At 35.8% G+C, this 22,463-nt stretch overlaps 2 protein-coding genes across 2 annotated transcripts; one reads left to right on the forward strand and one right to left on the reverse strand.

Annotated features, from left to right (window-relative positions):
- Positions 1–1,590: 1,590 nt before the first annotated feature.
- Positions 1,591–8,067, forward strand: LOC113504114 (origin recognition complex subunit 4). Its single transcript, XM_026886239.1, has 7 exons — positions 1,591–1,951; positions 2,440–2,565; positions 3,347–3,569; positions 3,935–4,144; positions 5,285–5,499; positions 6,264–6,472; positions 7,248–8,067. The coding sequence occupies exons 1-7, from the start codon at positions 1,742–1,744 to the stop codon at positions 7,522–7,524; spliced, it is 1,470 nt and encodes a 489-aa protein (XP_026742040.1). The 5' UTR covers positions 1,591–1,741; the 3' UTR covers positions 7,525–8,067.
- A 670-nt stretch (positions 8,068–8,737) lies between these two features.
- LOC113504216 (putative ammonium transporter 2) lies at positions 8,738–19,102 on the reverse strand. The gene is given in 12 exon segments (XM_026886392.1): positions 8,738–9,730; positions 10,290–10,430; positions 10,880–11,058; positions 11,904–11,981; positions 12,475–12,624; positions 13,219–13,301; positions 13,420–13,505; positions 15,361–15,524; positions 15,879–16,024; positions 16,610–16,808; positions 17,206–17,292; positions 18,829–19,102. Coding segments are annotated over 12 exon segments (1,851 nt in total). The 5' UTR covers positions 18,983–19,102; the 3' UTR covers positions 8,738–9,346.
- Positions 19,103–22,463: the final 3,361 nt, after the last annotated feature.

The following is a 22,463-nucleotide window of genomic DNA, read 5'->3' on the forward strand; positions in this document are numbered from 1 at the left end:
TTATAAAAAATAGAAATCTATTCATAAATATGACATAGAGCTTAAAATTTACTTAAATTTCATAAGCATAACATGCAAAAAGCAGCAAAGAACTTAATTCGTAAAACAACCTTGACTTTTTAATTACTTTTAACGTGAAATAAAGTAATCAAACAAATACTTACGAGGGCTTCATTTCAAGGCCTTCGTGTTTATACGAATTAATTAAGCTGGCATAGGTTTGCGGAGTTTTTAAATGCCATCATGTTACGCCAAAGGGTAATACGCAAAGTTATGGCGATGGGGATGGTTTATTGGTTAAGGCCTTGAACTAGAAACGAAGCAAGCCAGGGAATGTATTGATTCGGAAATTTTCTACCAAATAACATTTTAAATATTCTAAAATTCTGTAACATTGAAATGAGAACTAGTTTATTATTAACTACGTTTACGTTGTTACTTTTTAACATAATGAAAAAAAAAATCTACTTTCCCTTCTACGCTGAAATTACGAAAAATTTTAAACTACGCAAACTAAAAATAACGCTTTAAGTACCACTTACAATTTTGAAGCATTAAGCAATTTTGCGTCCTATTACTGTTCACTGTTAAATAAACACTGAAAGCGGTGCCACACTGCTGTTCTCTAATTGTAAGAAATATATTATACAAATTACATTGTGATTATTTATGGGACGTGTCGTGTGCAAAATTTGCAATAAATAATTGAACTCTTAAAACCTGATGCACAGTTTAGCACTCATTGTTACAGTTTTTTTTTAACAACACTATAGTTTAACACTCTTGTATAAATAGTAATAGAATTGGTTTATTTTTGAGTTTATTTTTAACATTTTTGCTGTTTCACTGCGACACTGGTTCTTGAACTGACATCGTATACTATATAATTAGACTTTAGAAGGATACAAACTGTATCTATGTTGCATTATAAATATTCACTGCGAAAACATATTAGTAGGTAAACGTTATAACATTAAACTGAATGAGGAATAGTTTATGGGAAACCTCAATTATATATTCTGATCCACTCGTAAAATGTGTCTCATATGGGACACAATGAAATCCGCAGGGTTTAAGGTCAGGAAAGGGATAGGGAACCTATTTTAGGAACTGTTAGAAAGAGACAACGAGAGAAGATCAAGGTAATGTACAAGGTATACACGTCCACGGATAAATGCTCTGTGCCAACTTATTTTCAATTATACCGCTTCTTTTATTTCAGCTGCAATATTTCATGCCATAATTTAGAACCAATTTTTAAAGTACAAACGAATGCAACTCCAATTATTAAATTTAAACGCGTATTTCTATAGTTTCACATAGTATTGGACAGTTAACATGAGATATATTGTTTCAGTTATATGTCCAAACGAAAACCTCTTGTGTACTGGTTAATTTATCGATTCCCCCAAACCATTGTTGCGCAGGCAACGTGGTTGCACATGCGCAGTGCTATGAACAAGTGACTTAGTCGTTCATCTGTCACATTCATAAAAAAATGACCTTTTACTACATCAAAATTATTAAACTTGATATTTTAAATTAGGCGTGCATATCTTTGGGATTTGTACTTTATAAAATCTATTGATTTAATCCAACACTAGTTTTCATTCAACTGAATGTGAGCGAAATCCTTCAACTGGGTTAAATGTCACTGTCAATGTCATTGTGATAACGGCGGGAATCGAATTATTTATTTACTTGTTGTTTGTTTGTTGGAATTTCACTCTCAATTACGAAAATGTGTGGCTTGCAAACAGAAAATCCACTAGAGGTGCAAATAAAACTCATTCGAAAGTACTTGAAACTTAAAATTATGGCGGATAATGAATCATTTCACGGGCACCCACAAGAAAGGAATCATGTTTACGATTTGTTTAAACGTACGGTTGCTCACGGAGAATCTCACTCAGCGCTCATGATTGGACCTAGGGGCAGCGGGAAAACTACAGTATGTATCTATCAAAAGAGTTCTAATTATAATATATTCTTAGTATTTTGAAATAGAGGTTATGTTGTTATAAAAAGTAATGCTTTTGTGTCTACGGGAAAATCTGCCTACGAGTTCCCAAATTCGTTGTTTCATCAACTTGGCTGACCCTAGCCCTACTTTATCCTAGCTTATGGTGTACTCTACCCTAGGAAACTAGACCTTATTATATAAATCCAGACATTAATAAATATTTATATACTATTTTTCTTAGCCTACTGTATGGCCATGGTAACGACCTCATTATATCCGCCTATCCCGTAACATCAAGGACCAGCCCATGGGTTATGTGTTCATAATGTTATAATACACTTCCTAGGCTAATTATGGTAGTTAAATCCATCTGATGTTTCTCCTTGTATGGTCATGATATCTCCATGCATTTTTATTTTTGACCAAAAAACACAACAAAAAAGATGTACAAACTAATTTTTACATTTTACTTCCAGCTAATAAACTCTGTTCTCCAGCAAATCAGTAAAGAAGTTGATCTTTCTAATGATGCTCTTGTCATCCGGCTGAATGGTCTGATACACAGTGATGATAAGATATCTCTGAAGTCTATTACTGCTCAGGTAACTATCTCCTCTTTCTTGAATGAAAAAATATATTGGCATTATTGATATCAATGATAGCAAAGAAGCAGAGATCAATGAAGGCAAGATATCAATGATGATGACAGAAGATTACAGATGTAATTGCCTGTATAAAGGATTTAAATCTTATAATTATTTAAGCTAGTATATTACAAGCTATTTTTTTTCACCTGTGTTTTATCTGTAATCATATATTCATTTTCTGGATCCTGACTGAGGTAGAGAAATATGGCATGCATATGTAATATGTATATTGCATAAAGCTTATGCTGCAGCATACATTGTGGCAGGCAGTGTACCTTTAACAGGTTTTGTTATTTTAACAGATTCCTATTAAAATAACACAACCCCATTGAGTTTGGGCTTGTATAATTCATGTTAAAGTTATGTTATTTAGATCACAAAGCTAGAAAGTAAGCTAAAATGTTTTTTTTTTAACAGATATACGGTTTAAAGTAATAAGGTATTTGACAAAACGAACCTGTTCAGTCCGTCAGTCAAATTCCCAAAAAATATCAGATACATATTTTTCTGGTATCTTTGAACCAACTAAACAAATTTAAATTATTATATTCAGGGCCTGTTTCAACACAGCCACATAAGTTCCCTTTAAATTACTTGATAGATTTTTTTACACAAAGAATATCAAATTTTTCAATTTATCTGCCAGATAGCTAATCAGAGATTATGAAACATTTGGTAAGTCAAATACCCTATTCTAGTTAGTACTGTATTATATATTTGTATCAAAAACCTTCAGATGCAATTAGAAAACGCTGTCGGCGATCGTGTTTTCGGCACATTCGCTGAGAACCTGGCCTTCCTGCTCAGCTGCCTGCAGAGCGGTGCCGACAGACGCTGCAAGAGTATGCTCTTCATCCTCGAGGAGTTTGACATGTTCTGTCATGTTGGACGGACGCAGACGCTGCTGTACAACCTGTTTGATATCACGCATAGTGCGCAGGCGCCGATGTGTGTGTTGGGTAAGAGATTATAAATTGGATTGATTCCTATACGTTAAAGTATGTTTAAAGCCATACCATTGAACCAAAGGAAGTCAGGAGAAATAGGTGCATTAGCAAGGTCTCTGGGAGTTGTTTAAAAATTTTTTTTTTTTCCGTTTTCCATCAGGCGAGAGGGTGTTGTTATATAATGCACGGCATCTAGAATACTGATTTCCGATTTTCTGTATCGGCCGTTAAAGGTCAAGGTCAAACATCCATCCAATATAACAAATTACATAATTATTAATACAAAGGTGGTCAATTACTTAGTAACTTCACAGCCTATTATGAACCTTACCGATACATTTATAAAGGGTATTTGTCTTTAAATTTTCTCCCCACAGGTGTAACAAACCGCATAGACGTTGTGGAACTATTAGAAAAGCGTGTCAAGTCCCGTTTCTCACATCGACACATCTTCATATTTCCTAATGAGGACTCCGAGGGGGCGCCACACGCCAAGTACAGAGATAGATTGGTAAATACGCTTTGTCTGCCGAGGACTAAGACTGTTGCTACGCCGAAGAAAAAGGGAAGGAGTAGGAAGTCAACAGGTAATATTGTTTTTCTATAGGTTACTAGCTGACCCAGCAAACGCTGTTTTGCCTAATAAATTATTTCTAGTTGTATGTATTTTTTAATGCTACATTATAAAAAAAAAACGTAACGTAACATAAACAAATAAATGAATTAATAAAAAAAAATCCTTATCACTTAGGGGTATGAAAAATAGATGTTAGCCGATTCTCAGACCTACTAAATACGCGTGTAAAATTTGGTAAAAATCGGAAAAGCCGTTTCGGAGGGTACGGTACCTAACATCGTGACACGGGAATTTTTTATATTAGATTTCAAAGACAGCTTAGGGGTATATATGACTGTGCGTGCTGAGTTGCTACGCTTTGCTTAAACGCCACTTAAATGCAGGAGACGTTTTCACGGCGGTTCAGGTTTAGTCAGTGCATATGGAGGTATTTACTATCAGGTTGTGAACTCACAGCATATCACTTAAAATTGTAATCGGCGAAGTGACCTATACCACTCGACTACTCCTGTATCAGTGTTTAAAGTGTTTTTTTACTCACTATTGTTATCACACAAATGTTATCAACAAAATGAAATTAGTTTAAAATTATAATTCCAGCCCGTAAAAGTCCCTATATAGGGAAGGTTTGAACCCTGAAAACCAAGCTAGCTCACTGCAGCTTGGCGATTTCAGATTCCAATATTTGCAACCCAGGTTTCCTCACGATGTTTTCCTTACCGTTAAAATAATTAAGTACTGTATAACTTTGTTATAACTTAAACGTCACAAGACTCGTCAGCGTTCCGATTAAACTGAAAAAAGTAAATTATATATCTAATATCATCTATGTATATACTTATATATTTTCAAATGTATTTGTATTGTTTATAATTAGCGATAGCTGTATTATGTAGTAGTTTTAATTGTTTCGTATTCTACTGTTGTACCTATTCCAACTGTCTTCTATTATACCCAAAGGTTGACTGGTAGATAAATGCCTCGCGGCATTAAGTCCGCCTTATGTAGCACAATTGTACGTAAAAGATTGAATAAATAAATAAAAAAGTGCTACTTAGTAGCCTAATTTGAATAAAAGACTTTTTATCTAGTACATAAAAATCCATATATAACCACAGCTGATAATAAAAATTGATTGTTTAATTTCCAGTGACATCAGAAGACTTAATGGAAATAGACCAGGAGACGACCAGCCTACCTGACAGTATACTATCACGACACACAGACTTACAAAACTTAGACCAGGAGTTCTTGCAAGATTGGAACGCTCATGTGACCGGCTTGGCCGAGGAACAAAAGGTATTGGATTGTCTCGAGAAACTCTGCTATTACACCGTTAATGAGCAGATATTCAGAAATGTTTTGGTGAGTTTGTGTATTCTTTACTATAAATGGAGTCTTTAATTTTAGTTGTTTACATTATTGTACCTCAGAGGCACACAACATTAAGTGACATTAAAGGTAAACAATTGTATCATCATTTGAGATCCTATACCCGTTACAAGTGCTTGGATTTAATGTCGTATACAACTGAATATTTCTTTTTCTAGATGTCATAGGACTTAATGTCGTATACCAGTGTATAGAACTGGTTCTTGCGAGTGTAATTTGCAAAAAACATACGTTTTATAAAAAATGGAGTTATTATTGTTTACCTCTGAGGTACAGTTAGACAACACAAGACATGGACCTCAAGCTAAGACATAACACCGCCAGAATCGCTACCTCTTCAGCTTGTGTGCGTGGTGACTCAGATAGATAGATAGATAGAATATTCTTTATTGCACACCACATAAGTACAGGATTTATACAAATAAATAGTTACTCAGACTTATTAGGTTATTATTCAGGCTTATTATTTATTTTATTTTTTTAACTAAAATATGTGCTGTAAGCCTTTAATTCCATTCGAAAATAACGTCATTATCTGTCTTTGTATTTCATTTTACTCGACTGCGTCAACAAAGTGGTAATGCTTTTTGTGAAGTATTAAATAATATTCCGTTCCGTCATTACGATATGCGATAGCTTAAGATTGAAGTTCTCCGTCTTAATTCATGCTTAAATCATTTTTCCGTAGATACTAAAAAAAAATCTATCATTAACAAAATATTTCTGTCTCTTTACAGTTTGAATTAGTATCAAAATTATCTGTAAACAAACCATACATAGACGTCTCAGATCTATCAGCCATCATAGACAAGACAGTCGCGCCGGAGCATAGAGTGAAACTTCTACAATCGTTGTCTATACTCGAATTGTCTCTGGTCATCGCTATGAAGCACGGAATGGAGATATTTGACGGAGAACCCATGAATTTTGAAATGGTTTTACATAGGTAAGTTATTTATATATTTTTAACCAACTTGAAAATAGGGGGATGTTGATTTTGTCAGAATATATTGCTTAAATGGGATAGTATTGACCTAGAAAATGAATGTATGATTCTAAAGACTGAAGAAGTTATTTATATTAATTGTAATTATTGATATTAATTATATATTTATAAGTTGACCAATATGGCGCACATTGGGGAGGCCTATGTCCAGCAGTGGACTACTAATGACTGATGATGATAATGAAGTTGACCAATGTTTATAAACTTATCAAGAGACATTAAAAATCTTAAATTATGGTGCTATTAATGTTCTTAACATTATTGTATAAAGTTCCTTACCAAGCTTTATGCATTAATGAAACATAATAATATATTTATATATATACACTATTATATTTCATACCCAAAGGGTAAAAAATTGAACTGGCCAAGTACTGCTCACCGTCCGTTTATAAACCTTGATAGCTGAATAGATAGTTTCACAGATGTTGTATTTCCGTTGCCGCTATTTCAACACATAATGAACAACAGTTGATCCTGGAAAACCTTACATTGGTGATCAATATTTTTTTTTTTTATAAATAAATGCGGACAACATCACATACATTGTCTGAATCCAAAGTAAGTTGCTAAAGCACTTGTGTTATGGAATTCAGATACAACGAAGGTACCACAAACACCCAGACCCGAGACAATGTAGAAATGTGAATTTTTACATTGACCCCTCAATATAGCTTCTCCAAGCACCTAACCAGTTACTTTATTTCATTTTTAGATACACAAAATTCTCCAATTCAAATTCGTCAACGCAAACGGTCCCGCGCCCAGTAATATTAAAGGCCTTTGAACATTTACAAGAGCTAGAAATAATAATGCCGGTACGTACCACAGACTCAATATACAATACCACAGACACGACAGCCAGTAGAGTTCAGAAAGAATATAAATTATTCACTCTGGCAATACCGAGTGATGATATTAGTGAAGCGGTGAAGAATTTCAAGGCTCTACCGACGGAGATTAGTCATTGGTATAATAATTCTGTTGTTTGATGTGGTAAGGTTATTTTGTTGTTGCTGGTAACACTGAGATTGAATTTTTGGTGTGAAAGTTGATGTAAGATGAAGTCATGTTTTTTTATTATTTTATGCGAATTTAAAGCGTATTTTTAAATTAATTTACATTGGAAAGAGACTACACAATATTAACTTGTAGCAACATTTAAATTATAATTGAAAGTTCAGTTATGGTTATGGTTTTGATGTGGTAACATCGGATTTTTGCTGTTTGTAATACTGAGATTGTTGTTTACTTTTAAATCGAATTTTTTGTTATTTCAAGCTTACGTAACAGGTAGATACTTGCAAAAATGTTTAATCTTAATCATTTAATTTAATCTGAAACTGTTAAAAGACTATCACACAATCAATTTCTTGCTACACTTAAAAATAATTAGGAAAAGTACAATAAATAATTACTTGGTAACACAGGAATTGAAATTCGTTATTATTAGTAAGTACAATATATATTGATATATGAGGCTGAAATGAAAATAATTTATGTAATCATTATTTTATTCTATCTTCTTTAACCTATCCTAAATAATTAATAACACAGTTGTTTTACTTAACAAAATCTTGAAAAATGAATATTTTTAACACCTAAAAAAATATGTCATTCATAAATTATCTATTAAGAGTTATTATATTAATACATCAAATCATATGATATAGAAAATGTAAAAATCCTGTCAGATCCTTAAGGGTCTTGCCAAAACTACTAAAAATAATATTGACAAACTGGTCCGAAACTAGTCGGGCACCCCCGATAAATACGCGTGAGTAAACCGTTACATCATGTAAAAATGAATCAGTCTCACGATAGTTATTATAAAAATATCTAGGTATTCATATTTAGCACAGCATTAAAGACATAGGTGTATTACCCTGAATTTAAGTAAATGTCAATAAACTAAGAAATCTCTCTTTTAGGTAGAAGGTACCTTACCTTAGTTACAATAGGGATGATGACTGGGTATAAAAATAAAATATCTCATGAGTCAAATACCTCAGTAAGATAATTGAAAAGTATGAGACACGTATTTTTTCCTTTTTCAGAAAAACTAGAATTGACAAGATTAACTGCTTTAAAGTTTAGGAGAGAGGCTTGTGACGTAACGATAGAGTAAAATTTATACTCAATAATGACGTCACGCGTAAGTTTCATTCACTGTAATTTGGTCAATGTACGTTTGCGGGACAAATCAAAAAATACGTATCCATTATTATACAAAAAACTACAAGACGGACACTGCAAAAAAAAAATTGTCATCATCCCTATATATTAATTTTCTGTGCTACTGGATGGTAGCACAGAAAATTTTATATTCAATCTGTATGATATTATTAGAAATAATGAAATGGATCTCAATTTTGCAATTCTTTTTTTCACATGCAATTCAATATCATAAGAACTTAATTATTGACCCCCCTTAATTAATCGGACAGGTTTTAAATACACACTCTACAAGCTAATAAATAACTTTGCTTGAGCGAATAAATATATATGAGCTACGCACACAGGATTGCTTGCTTTAAAGCCACAATAAAAAATAATATAAATGTATGTGTAGTTAGCTGCAATACCTAGTACCTACGGTTTGCACATGAAGCAACTGATTTTAATCGGTCTATCCTTTTAAATTTTGAGTTTTTACTGTAAAGGTCTTTTATTTTTTTCAAATATAGGTGCCTGAAAATATGTAGTATCTGAAACCAGTTTTGAAAATTGTGTAACCGTTAAAAACCAACATTATTTATGACTGTCATAGGTTATACACCAACGAAGTGGTCTTGGGTCAGCTAGCCTCAAAATTTAATCTAGCCATTTAATATTAGCACTCGCCGTCCTATCAACATCACTCTGATAATCTTCCGAATGAAATCGATGTCTAAATCGATCTTGACTCGCACTAATCTGTCCCAACTCTTGCAATTCTTTCGGAGTCAAATCTTTATACCTCTTTCCTTTTAAACCTTCAGGAATGACATTAATGACACTAATGGCGTTATTCTCGTTTTTGTTTTTTAAAGTGTCGCCATTAATCTCGTGGACCATAGAGTCTAGAGTGCGGTGGAAGTCGTTGTCAGTGTTGCCAGGGCGTTTGTTTAAAAATCCCGCGTTTGTGTAAGTTGATGGGGAGGCTGATGTTTGGTCTGCGACGTAGGATTTCTTTGCGAACATGTGTGTCAGGCCTTTCTTTTTCTTTGCCTGAAAATAAGGAAATTAGTTAGAAATTCTGTTTTGGTAAGACCAATCAGATGTTAGATAGAATATTCTGTTTTTTCTATTGTGTTAGTACCTAAGTCATATTTTGATGACCAATGTCAAAGCTTAAGGTCTAAGGTCTTGTTTTTTAGCATGTAAATGATTTTTGTGTCTTGTTCAGTATCTACGTTAAAGATCAGAAGTTTTTAAGAGATGTGGGCTTTGAATATTTCAATTTTAAGAAATTTGAAAAGAGTAAGGTAATGAGTGACTGTACCCTTGTACTATTGGCGTAGTGGTTAATGACCCTAACTACTAAACTAGGGGTCGTAGTTCGACTGTGAAATATCCAAAAAATTGGAATCAAACCCAGGACAAAAATTTCAATTCCAGGTGTTATTCGTCTATTTATATGTATATGTTTCTATGTATTTAAACTATATCATTAGTTTTCTCGTTACATCCAAAATTGATACACCAAAGTACCATATGTGATAGGAAAATGTTAATAACAGCTGTTAATTACAATAATAGTGTGTATAATACGTACGCATCATAAATATGTACTCGCCTCATGCAACTTGTCGACGATGTACCCGTGTCCCGTGTTGACACCCACGTTGGCCATATCCTCGATGCTGGTGGAGCGATGGTAGGGGCGGAGAGCGGAGACAGCTCGAGATATACCCACCTAAAACATAGTTAGTCGGGTGATTCTCAGGACAAAAGTAAAACAGTAACAGTATAGGACCCACGGCGGGGGCCGCATTCGGTGCTATGGATGTGGTCCCAATATGAGGCGAGGAGGCCGACGCCCTTCTTCAAATACTCTTTATTATTCCTTTTCTATAAGTGAAGATTTTATTGGCTGAGTGTTACTAACATTATTATTTTTCTGTCTATATCTTGAAAACATTCATAGTAATTAAAAAAATAAAATAAATACATTGTTTATTATTATTATCATTACTTCAATTTGTATGAAATATTACAATAGTTTGCTTATTTCGGAAAAATAAGATTTTTAGTTTTTTATCTAGCCCAATGTCTGTCCCACTGCTGGGCAAAGTCCTTCCTTAAATCCTTCCACAATTTTCTGTTCTGGGCAGCATGGAACCAGCCCAATTCTTAAATAAATACCTGTCCATGCCTAATCCTGTGTTCAGTGATATCAGCGCCAAGCAGTTCGGTGTAGGGATCCATGCGAATGGGCATGATCTTGTCAATGACCCACAGTAGCGTGATGGTGACCAGGATGCCCCAGGTCATGAGGCAGACGCCCGTCAGGGCCTGCACGCCGAGGAGGTACCAGCCGCCGCCTGAATATGTCATCATCATCCTAACCTTTTCCCAACTATGTTGGGGTCGGCTTCCAGTCTAACCAGATTCAGCTAAGTATAGTTACCGGCACGGATCATGAGCGCTGACCTTCACCTGCTGAAGTGATTTTTTGTGTCCCTTTTGCGGTATGAAGTGAGGCGCGGGCGGACTACAGTGCAGTGATTGTCCCGCAGCGCATCGCGTCATAGCCGGAGTGAGGGATTCGTTCTTTGCTGCAGTTGCATGCCCCTCAAGACCTCTCAAGATTTGCATTTTATTTTGTCATGTGTATACGATGCGCAAAGCGATCCCTACTCTTCCGCCGAGCGCTCAAAATCCGTGCCGGTAACTATACCAGTGTTTTACAAGAAGCGACTGTCGACCTATCTGATCTCCTCAACCCAGCTACCTAGGCAACACGATACCCCTTAGTTAGACTGGAGAATTATGTAACGGTCTAAATCTGGTGTAAAAACAATATTACGTGATAATTAATTGGTGGTGTTGGGTTAAAAATGAAATAAAGAAACTGGATAGTAGCCGATTTTCAGACCTCCTAAATACACATAAAATTTCAGGGGTATGTGGTGTATAGTAGGATTGTGATACGAGAATTTTATATATATAGAAAATGTTGTATGGTGAGGTTTTAATAGTATTTAATACATGATTGGGCTTCACCAAAACAATAAATGGAAATATTTAGAAATTAATCGCTCTTCCTCTCTTCCGTTACTTAAACTTTGCTGTGCCCGACAGGGTCCATAATTGTTTCTAAATTTTATTTTATCCCTACCACTTGTAATTATACAATATGGATTGCAAATCAAAGCCTTTAGCCTACCTTTGAATAACCCAGATCTACCGTTCGTAGTCTCCATAGGTATAGGATTGTCAGCGAATAGCCCAACTGCTAATACACCTGTGGAAATATATATTATAAAGGCAAATTACAATATTAATGTAAAGAGAAGTGTTCATTTTAATATAGTAGATGTGCTTCAGCATTCGTCATTTCGCGATCGAAGGTTAGCGTTAGCGTTTTGATTTTAGTAATTTTCTCAATCGACTCATAAGTATAATTGAAAAAAAGTATCTATAGATTCAGTTTTAAACTTATTGTTTTAATTAGGTATTAAGTATTGAATCAAAGTAAAAATCAAATTACACGCACTTTTTGAAGGTCGGATTACTAATACAGCACCCAGTTTCGCCCACCCTTCACCGCTTCCTAAGTGCTTTTGCCGTGAGGGAAGAAACAGCAACAAACTCCCCAGCATTTAAACAGTATATCTACAGCACAAATCAAAAATAATTGCTTGATATTTCCAGAGCAGTGATGTGTGACCGAGGCTAAGCTGTCCATACATTTTTTTACGTTCAAAAACCTCTTTAATTATCTTAGAATGCCTTACCCCATAGCCCACAGGCGCCATGCACAGCTGACGCGCCGACAGGGTCGTCCACCCCCATCATGTCAAATAAAGGCGCGCTCCCGGACGCGATGGCGGCGCCTATTAGACCTATGAGAAGAGACTCCCAAGCACGGTACAGGAAACAACCCGCTGGGAGGGAGATTAAGGTTAAAATGTGGCTTAAGAATGGTTTGAGAAAGGAATATTTAGTAAATTGTAGAAATTGAAAGTGGAGGTCCGATTGCAAGTGTTTTTTTGATGATAGAGGACGTAATATAGGTATATGGATACATATGTAAGGAAGAACCGCTTTGCAATAAGGTAAGTTAAATAGTTTAGGTTAGTTGTATCGAGATTAAGGACTAAGGAGTCCGGTCCGAAACTAGTCGGACAATTAATAAGTGTGAGTAAACCGTTGAATCATTTAAATATGATAAGTTATTAAACATTAAACGTTTGTACTTTATGCTCTATATTCTAATTTGGATGCTATGCTCTTGGTATTGGTTATTTACCCCATTTTGCAGGGAAATTATTTTCACATGGCAGCATCACTTACTAATGACGTCCGCCACCATGTTCTTTTCCAAACATAGACAACTAAATCTTCCGCACACTTTACTAACGAAAAACAATCAAAGAAACACCAAAAATACGTCAATATGCCAAAAATAAACACAAAATTATTTCTTTAACTACCGTCATACAAAATATAATTTGGACTAATTCATTGTAAGTACTTACCGGTGATGGAGACAAGAGATCCGAGCACACTGTTAATTAACTCCATGACGTCAGCTTTGCCTTTGTTCTTAATTAGCGTGAAACTGAAAATAGTATTTATTTATACTTATAATTGAAAATATGTACAAAGGCGGACTTAATACCTAAATCACTCTCTACCAGTAATAATATACCTATTTAATATATGTAGTTGTAACTTACAGTAGTCCAAAACAACCGCCGCCGAATGACCCCATCATAGTCATAACCGCAGCGCGAGCCGCATACTGCCATTTAGCACCACTCACCTGGCAAAAAGTAACATGTATCAACCAATTTGTTTCTCCTTTATTGCCGTACACTCCTCGGTTTCATTGGGTTGCAGTTTCGTGGGCAAAAAATGAATTAGTTAGTGGCATTTTGGCTAAGATTTCTGTAGCAAAGCAATTTTTTGTATCAAAATATGAAGTTCTATTGTACTGCTCAGTTTAACTTAGTGTCATTTTTTGGCAAAGCGCGGGAATCCTCATTGATAACCTCTTTGGGTAGCAACTAGCAAGTGGCCCTGCTCGGCAAATGTCTTCCTTCCCATCTTATTTATCCTGATGATGGGGAGGATTAGGAGAAATCAAATTCATCCCGTAATCAGCTTCTGGTCAGGCCGTAAGACTATTTTATTTACCAATCAAAGTGTCATAGCCCAACACTCATTCGGCATCCCGGAATACTTAGCATGATTGCCAAGTGCTTATCTACTCCTGAAACAGATTTAAAGACTGGCAATACCTACATCGAATTACGTATTTTACTCTGTAGTCGAAAACGATTAAAAAAAGAGTACCAAACAATATAAATAAGTAGTAAGGAGGAGCTCGTGGCTAAGCTATAACCGCATAAGTGAAACGCTCACAGGTTAAGCTATGCTTGACGCGGTTGGTCCGTAGATGGGTGACCATCTGTGTCATAGCGAGTTCCTCCGTGTTTCGGAAGGCACGTTAAATTGTGGGTCCCGGCTGTTATTCCTACATCTTTGATAGTCGTTACAGGTAGTCGGAAGCTTGAAAAGTCTGACAACCAGTTTAACCAAGGAGTATCGTGTTGCCCAGGTAACTGGGTGAGGAGGTCAGATAGGCAATCGCTCCTTGTAAAACACTGGTACTCAGCTGAAACCGGGTTAGATTGGTAGCCGACCCCAACATAGTTGGGAAAAGGCTAGGCCAATGAGGAATACCAAACAATATAAATAAGTCAGTATAAAACTAAAAATAACATCTAAAGTTAGAGAGAATACAAAGAAAATACTAATTTTCTACGTACAGTGCATAAGTGATGTAAACCATTCGCCCGAACAATTAGTTGACAGCCAGACATGCAACGCAAATCATCTGTCATTTGAGTAATTCGTTAAAATGGCCGACGTTTACAGACAACCCGAGTAAATCATGAATAGTTAAAGCATTAAGAAGATGACCAAAATTAAATGGAACTTGTAATGTGGATAGACGAAATGTATTAGCAAGGAATTTAACTTGTAATTTTTTATGAACTTGCTAATCTGTTTTATATTGGACTGTGTATCATCACCATTCCCCTGCCCTTATCCCAGTTATTTTCGACCGGCACAACATGTCATTCTACCATATTGGACTGTGTATCTCATACAAAATTACAGGTTTATTTCTAGCTGTGCCGGCGAACTACGTACCTAACAGTTGACGTAATTTTTTTTTGTAATTTTTCCATATTTTAACCCTCCCCTGGACAAGGTGCGTTTAGGTGCCACAGCACATAGAATTTTTTCTTTTTAAAAAAAGTCTTTCTAAATCACCATATTTTTCGCTCTGTTTCCGACAGAGGAGTAAGAAGCTTTTTATTAAAACTATCCAATATTTAACATTAATTGTAAATGGCCTATGTTAGTGTGATGAATATTTTCTTTATTTTGCAAAATACATGTACATAGTCAATATCAGTCCAAAAATCCTAAACTAGTCATGAGAAAATATTAACTCAAATAAAATGAACGCTAAAATCTTCATCTTTATTGAACGGAATCATAAAAACAAACAAATATTCTAGGAAAAAATGTTTCCGATTACCATTCAAGCACACCTACTACAAAACTACTCTTTGGGAAATTTACCCCAAATTTGTCCCACTTACCCCATAAGTACTTCCAGAGTTGAAAGCGAGCCATCCCCACCATAGCACGAATGTCCCCATGACGGCATTGACGGGGTTCCCCATCGGCAGCGGGGCAAGACCGTTGGCGTAGCGTCCCAAACGTGGGCCCAACATTAACGCTGATGCAAAAGCTGAGGCTCCTCCTAAGGAGAAAGAGAAGAATGAGAGATGTGTCTGTAAGATATGCACGGTTAGAAATTGTATTTGTTTTTAATACGGTTTCCAAATAAAGTAATTTAATACCTGTATCACGGAGAGTTTCACGAACATTCAAATCACTTGCACAAAGACACCCACACTTAGGAGTACAGACTACGCGGGAATCGAAACCGCTACACGTCGCAGTGGTTTTGGCGTGGTGACCTCAACCGCTCGGCTATCCGCGCAGTCATATACCTTTTGCCTTTCAAATACCTTTAGGAATCTATCCTACATATTTTTGTAAGCATATTTTAGCATATACCGAATCTATTACGATTATAGTCTAGTTAACTTACCTATAAGATGCACTGGCCCCGAGCCCGCGATGTCGACGGCTCCCAGTTTGTTGAGGAACCCGTGTGAGCCCCACACCCAGCCCGCCGGCACGCAGTACACTATAGTGTTCAGCAGGGAGAACAGGCAGTAGGCCTTGAAGTTACACCTTTAAAGACAGGCATGCTATAAACTGTTTACCGGATTTTGCCACGGAATTTTATTCAAAGCGTACTTTAAGACTGTGCAACGTCCTGTGATTTTTCAGAGTCCGGTAAGGCTGTCAAAGCTTACTTTCAAGCTGACTGTATAGATCAAGTAAAAGACCGAAAAAAATAACAGGCTAAGTGCGAGTTCGTATAGATAAGCTAAAGAGAAACAAATTGGTTGAGAGAACAAAGTATTTTTTACAACGAATTTATGACTGTTAAAATCGTATATCATCTGTGAATATTTGAATACCGGCGGACAGCGTGCCATCAGTAATATGGTTCCTTTTTCAACCTGTTTCGTCTTGACCCACCAAGCGCAATTTTCGGCTTTGAAATTCTTTGTTTTTTTTTTTAAATAATTAGAGGGAAATATGAGGTCAGCGTTTCTTTGGTATTTTGATGGGGGATAATGATGGGGAGGGTAAAGTTTGGTAAAGACAAAATTTTCTCCGGGCATTCCCACGGAAACGGGAACCTTTGGGCGATGTAAATTCATACCACGCCGACGGAATCGCGGGCAGTACTAGACTTAAATAACTCACCTTTCTGCCATAGCGCCACTAACTATAGTAGTCGCAGTGGTAGCAAAAGACAGTTGGAATAGAAAGGACGCAAACATGGGTCCCATGAGCGCGTCGCCCACAGGTGGGTCCAGCAGGAAGTTACCCACGCCTATAAAGGGATTAGAGTAGGTTCCCTCGCCGAAAGACATGCCGTAGCCGAAGATCCAGTATGTTAAACCTGTGTGGAGGTAATGGGGTATCAATCAAGAAAGGATTTACTTCTAGACCCTTCTAGAGTTACTCAAGTATCCTCTTCTTGTAGAGGATACTTGAGTAAAGTGAAATAAAATAAGTAGTCCAAAATTTCACACAACGCCATCTAGTCTCAAACTAAGCAAAGCTTGTATTATGAGTACTAGACAACTGATAAACATACTTTGAAATACATACATATTATAGATAAATTACACCCAGACTCATAACCAATTATCGTGCTCATCAGACAAACATTTTTCCTGGGTGGAAATCGAACCCACGACCTCCAGACCCTCCAGTATAGCAGTCAGGGCTACTACTACTCTAGACCGAAAAAAAGTTAAGTACTAGACAACCTTGATTTCCAGATGGAAACTTACCTCCTAAAGAAATATCAGCTAAGTTCTTCATCATAATGTTTGCCTCATTCTTTATGGACACACACCCTGATTCCAGCATGCCAAATCCTGTAGACCAATCATAATTACAAGCAGGTCTACCACTGAAAGTATGAAGGATTGCAACGCATTGCCATACACCGACACAAAAACGCGGATGACGTAGCACGGCGGTTCAGGTTTCGTCAGTAAGAGTCTGACACTACCCATTTCCTCCCCCGAGGGAGTGGGTGTCCATGAGGATTCCCCCGCCTTACCAAAAAAGGCCTACTAATGAATTTTAAACCTGTACCACCTCTGAGGAAGAAAGACATGTGGAAGGAAGACATCGCTTTACACCGTTTATTATACCATCTCGCTTCTACGAGGGATTTAGTAGTAAAAAAAATATTATTTGATTAAGTAGTTATAACAAACAAAAAATAAAGTAGCCTCTCTCGCAGAGTGACATTAAACGTTAATACAAAAGTAACTAAATTGAAATCGCTCAATTCATACGGGAGCCATGATGCCACAGAGAGACACGTCAAATATATAAACCCTCCTGCGTGGGGGTTAAAAACAAACGCGAAACGATATCGCTAAAAAAATATACGTTTTCCGCGTGCAAACAACCTTTTTTGTCACCAAAACCATGCCTTTTGCAACTTACTTATCCTTGCCAAGTTTGACCTTGACTGACTTGTCAAAAATATTTAGATTATCATACTAATAAAATGCTTATTGTCATTGCTTGCGAATTTGTATGATCATCTTATTTGAGGATATTATAAGATTTCTTAATAACCTTGACCGATACTTATTTAAGTTAAGGTTACCTACTTTTAAATGTAAGTAGATCACATTTTCCTTATTTTGAATTGTGTCCGAAAAAGAAATGCTTTATCGTATTAGGGTACCGTAACCCAAGGGCAAAAACTGAATCTTATTAGTATTAGTAATGCTTTGCGGTCGGTTTGACTGTCCGTCCGTCTGTACAGAGCTGTGTCTCATGCACCGTAGCAGTTAAGTTGTTAAAATTTTACCTGATAAAATGAAATGATCAATGCTCAATTCTTTTATTAACTTAAGATTTAGACATTGATTGCAAGAATGGCGGAATCAGCACGCCAAACCCAGTGTGCGCGACCTGCCGCAGTTTCGAATCCCGAGTTGGGTAAGCACTATTTTTTAAGAAAACGAAATCTCTCCTCCTAATGATTTCAACTATGCTAGAGTACCTAATATAATATATGCAACTCAATGCCATTAAGAATTTAAAGTTATGTTACAATAATTATTCATTAAAATTCACGATCGTATTTGCAGATTTTAATTACCGCAAAGCTATTAAAATCTGTTTAATATAATATGATCATTAAAAGGGCGCCTTGATGCAAAACTTGAAAATATTTTAATTTCATTCGACTGAAATATTAAAAAAGGATTTCTAACAAAAAAAAAAATAACCGACTTTAAAAAAAATCTGCGTAAAAAGCGAAAAATAAACTGAATGACCATAATCCAAAAAAACGTTATTTTTAATTCAAAAGCGCTTTCAAAAAGGTTTTGTTATAATGATCGTGTTTTTACATACTTAATAAAAACGTAGATAATGTTACTTACCAGTTTGCATCGTAAATATAATAAACGATGATGTTAGAATCCAATTTGTGTCTTCCAGATCTATTTCAAAGCTCTCTTGAAGATTGACAGTCGTATTCGTCAAGTTTGGGGAACGAAGTCCCACGCGCGGGAATATAGTCCAATTGGTATCCATTTTGAATTCCGATGCCTATCAGTTGTCAGAAAAAAAAGATTTGCAAGCCGGGAATCGGCGGGAAATTAACAGTCAATAATTTATTTCTTGTATTTTTATGAGGTACATTTTACATTTTTAAAATTGTTTTTAATTATTTTTGCAATATAAAAAATAGTAGATAATATTTTCTTTTGTAACGTCAAATTAAATTATTCAAACAACAATATTTTGGCCAACGTAAACTTCAAGCGCCAAGAAAAAAAAGCACAAGTCACTGTTTTTTTTTAATTTTGCAAGTACAAGCAAACGTCGAAAACTGTAAAGCCGAATGAAATGTGAGTTTACATTCAATCGTCTTTTATAAGAGTCGAGTGAATCGCGTGATACGTAGGTAAACAAATGAAACATGGATGAGGCTTTATTTAAATGCTGATTGGCCGCCATTAGGATAACTAGTGTCATTTTCTTTTTCAAGTTTAACTCCGTACTGAGTTTTTAAAGTAGGTCTGTTTTAGTTGTGAAAGCAAGGTGGCGCATCATTGAGCGTATTGCCGTGTCTCGCTCCCCCATTGGCTTCAGTCCTGATTTAATAACTTATGGTGTAGTTACTGTTGTAGGCCGTTTAACAAGGATTATTAGCAAGGTTAGGCTTCTTTTATTTCAGACGGGATAAATATGGGTGACTATTAAGTCAAGATTAAGTTTAGATTTCATTATGAAAGAAGGCAAGTGTATAATTATAAAACTAAGAACATAAATAAAAATGACATTTAACATGAAAAGTCGGAATAGCTACACTGAGAACGAGAAATTAAATGAATGATGGGTATCTACAAAGTATTTTGTCACCCAACAAATTTATGACTACTAAAACGGTAACCACAATCCTTATTTTTAGGCTTTGTTGTTAAAAAGCATTTGATCATCAGTGAAACTTTGAACGGTCTATCTATGTTGGTTCATTATATAGGTACAGCCTGGTTACAGACTGACAGACAGCGGTATCTCAGGTTTCGTTCTTACTCTTTGGATACGGAACAACAAAAAAGGAAATTGTTCCTTCACATTCTTATATAAAGTCTTCTTATACTGAAAATAATTAAGACTTCTTGGAATTGTAAGAGTCTTAAGTTGAAGAAATTTCCAATGAGAAATCGTTCCAATAAAATAAAAATAAACTATTTGATGACCTATCAGTCCCATTACAATCCCGGTATCATATTATACAAAGAGATTAACAGATATGGGTCAGGCCAATACGCATGAGAGATGGGTGCTATCGTCCCATTTCAATCACAAAATCAATCTCACATCTGCATGCAGGTAACATTTCCCGGAAACCGTTGCCCCACATTTAATCTTCCCCGTTCACCTTTCGGTCTAGAAATCTAGGTCAGCATAGACAACCTGAAAGAATGAACTAACTTTTAGTGAAACTGAGTTGCTAAAATTAATTTAAGACAACGCCATCTAGTTCGGCATGGGTACAATTTGGTAGTGCGTTTCGTGTTTGCTATTCGATAATAGATGGCGTTGTTATGAGTTACCGCTACTGAATGACAGATGTCAGTAGCAGTTTTCATTTTACAACTTGAACCCTAACAAGGTCGTGTGATGAAGATTGTTACATTTTAAAGGATCTAATAACTTGTGTATTGTTTAAAAACATTTTTTTTTATCTCTTATTCAAATTAGAATATCGTTGCAACATGGAAAGTACGTAATGAACTTTATTCATTGTTAAAAAGTGGCCGCTGAGTAGTAAAATATTTCAAATAATATGGTGTTTTATTGGAACCGCTATTAGTTTTCCCCAAACTATAAAACTAGTAGTTAGCAAATTTACCACATATTAATAATATGATAACATATTTTATAAGAGGAACTTTAAAAACGTATACTATTTAGATAAACGATTATGAATGAAACATGATTTTATTTAAAAAAATACTAGAATATTCACGATGCGGCAAGCCGAAGACAGGGCGCTATGACGCACATTGGGGGAGGCCTATGTCCAGCAGTGGACTACTAAAGGCTGATGATGATGATGATACACGTGTACTTTTTATACTATAATAATTTGCCTGCTGTGAGGAACAGCCTACAGTCTTCTTCCCGAATATGGAATTTTTGACCATTGACAACATAAAATAGATTCAAATATTAAAAAGACACTAATTCAAACTTATTTAATGATCTTACAGATTTTACATCAAGCATTATAATAATATCCATCACCATAATTTAGATATCTTAAGACTTATCTTCGGAAACTCGCTACCCTGTACACCGGGCTCTCGTAAACGCGGTATGATCACGCAGAATTATTGCGTTAAAATATAATCTGCGCTCAGCTAGCGCATGAAACGGCAGGAGAGGAGATGGGAGGAGCGGAGGGGAGGGGAGAGGGGGAGGTTACAGTATTTAGCGCTGAATAACCTTCTCTTAAGCGGAGAAAGGTGTTTTAGGTTATATTGTGCAGTGGTGATGGTGTAATGGCTAAGATCAATTTTGTTTTAAAGTTTTGTATAACTTGGGCCGAAAATAATTAAAAGGATATTTTATTATTAGGCAATATGGTCCAGGATGGTGTGTTTTGTGATAAATAAATTTGTTTATTTGTGACAAATAAATTTATAATTATCAGAAATGAGTTTGTCATCCAATAATTTTATGATCTTCCTAACCGATGCCTAATCTCGATTTTGATTTCGTGGCAAATTACTATCGTGGCAACAAATATTATATAATTCACTGTAATGCTTCAGAAATTTATCAGTCTGTCACACTTCATGAGGTGGTTTGTTCTTGGTGTCAGACGGACACACAGCGTTACTTCAATAATAGGGTTCCGTTTAATCCCTTGGGTGTAAAACCCTAGAACATCTTATTATTTAACCTTATCAGTCGCTACACACCCAGTTGAATTACATTTATACTCAACATTATTAAGTGAAACGATCACAGGTTAAGCTATGCTTCACGCGGTTAGTCCGTAGATGGGTGACCATCTCTGTCATAACGAGTTCCTCCGTATTTCGGAAGGCACGTTAAATTGTGGGTTATCTGTTATTCCACTGTTATTCCTACATCTTTGACAGTCGTTACAGGTAGTCAGAAGCTTGAAAAATCTGACAACCAGTCTAACCAAGGGGTAACGTGTTGCCCAGGTAACTGGGTCGAGGAGGTCAGATAGGCAGTCGCTCCTTGTAAACCACTGTACTAAGCTGAAACCGGTTAGACTGGTAGCCGGCCCCAACATAGTTGGGAAAAGCCTAGGCCAATGATTTAATATTCATGAAAAAGTTAAAACAAATAATTGATTCTCAAACAAAAACAGCTTTTAAAGAATCATCTGCGTTTTAAAAACAAAAGGGAACTTCCTTTTAATAATAGAGATATAATTCGACAATTTTCTCTTAATTTTACGACTGAAAACTTATTAGGCGACACTCGAGTTATTAATGTAGCTTTCTCTAAAGAGGTTTTAATTGAA

This window comes from Trichoplusia ni, chromosome 21 (assembly GCF_003590095.1).
Source record: "Trichoplusia ni isolate ovarian cell line Hi5 chromosome 21, tn1, whole genome shotgun sequence".
Taxonomy (NCBI): domain Eukaryota; kingdom Metazoa; phylum Arthropoda; class Insecta; order Lepidoptera; family Noctuidae; genus Trichoplusia; species Trichoplusia ni.

Bases quoted from the DNA above. Each gene is read 5' to 3' on its own strand.
- LOC113504114 (XM_026886239.1), top strand. From the start codon at position 1,742: ATGTGTGGCTTGCAAACAGAAAATCCACTAGAGGTGCAAATAAAACTC. The intron at 2,566-3,346 runs GTAACTATCTCC...AAAAACCTTCAG, and splicing joins TGAAGTCTATTACTGCTCAG to ATGCAATTAGAAAACGCTGT. The intron at 5,500-6,263 runs GTGAGTTTGTGT...GTCTCTTTACAG, and splicing joins AGATATTCAGAAATGTTTTG to TTTGAATTAGTATCAAAATT.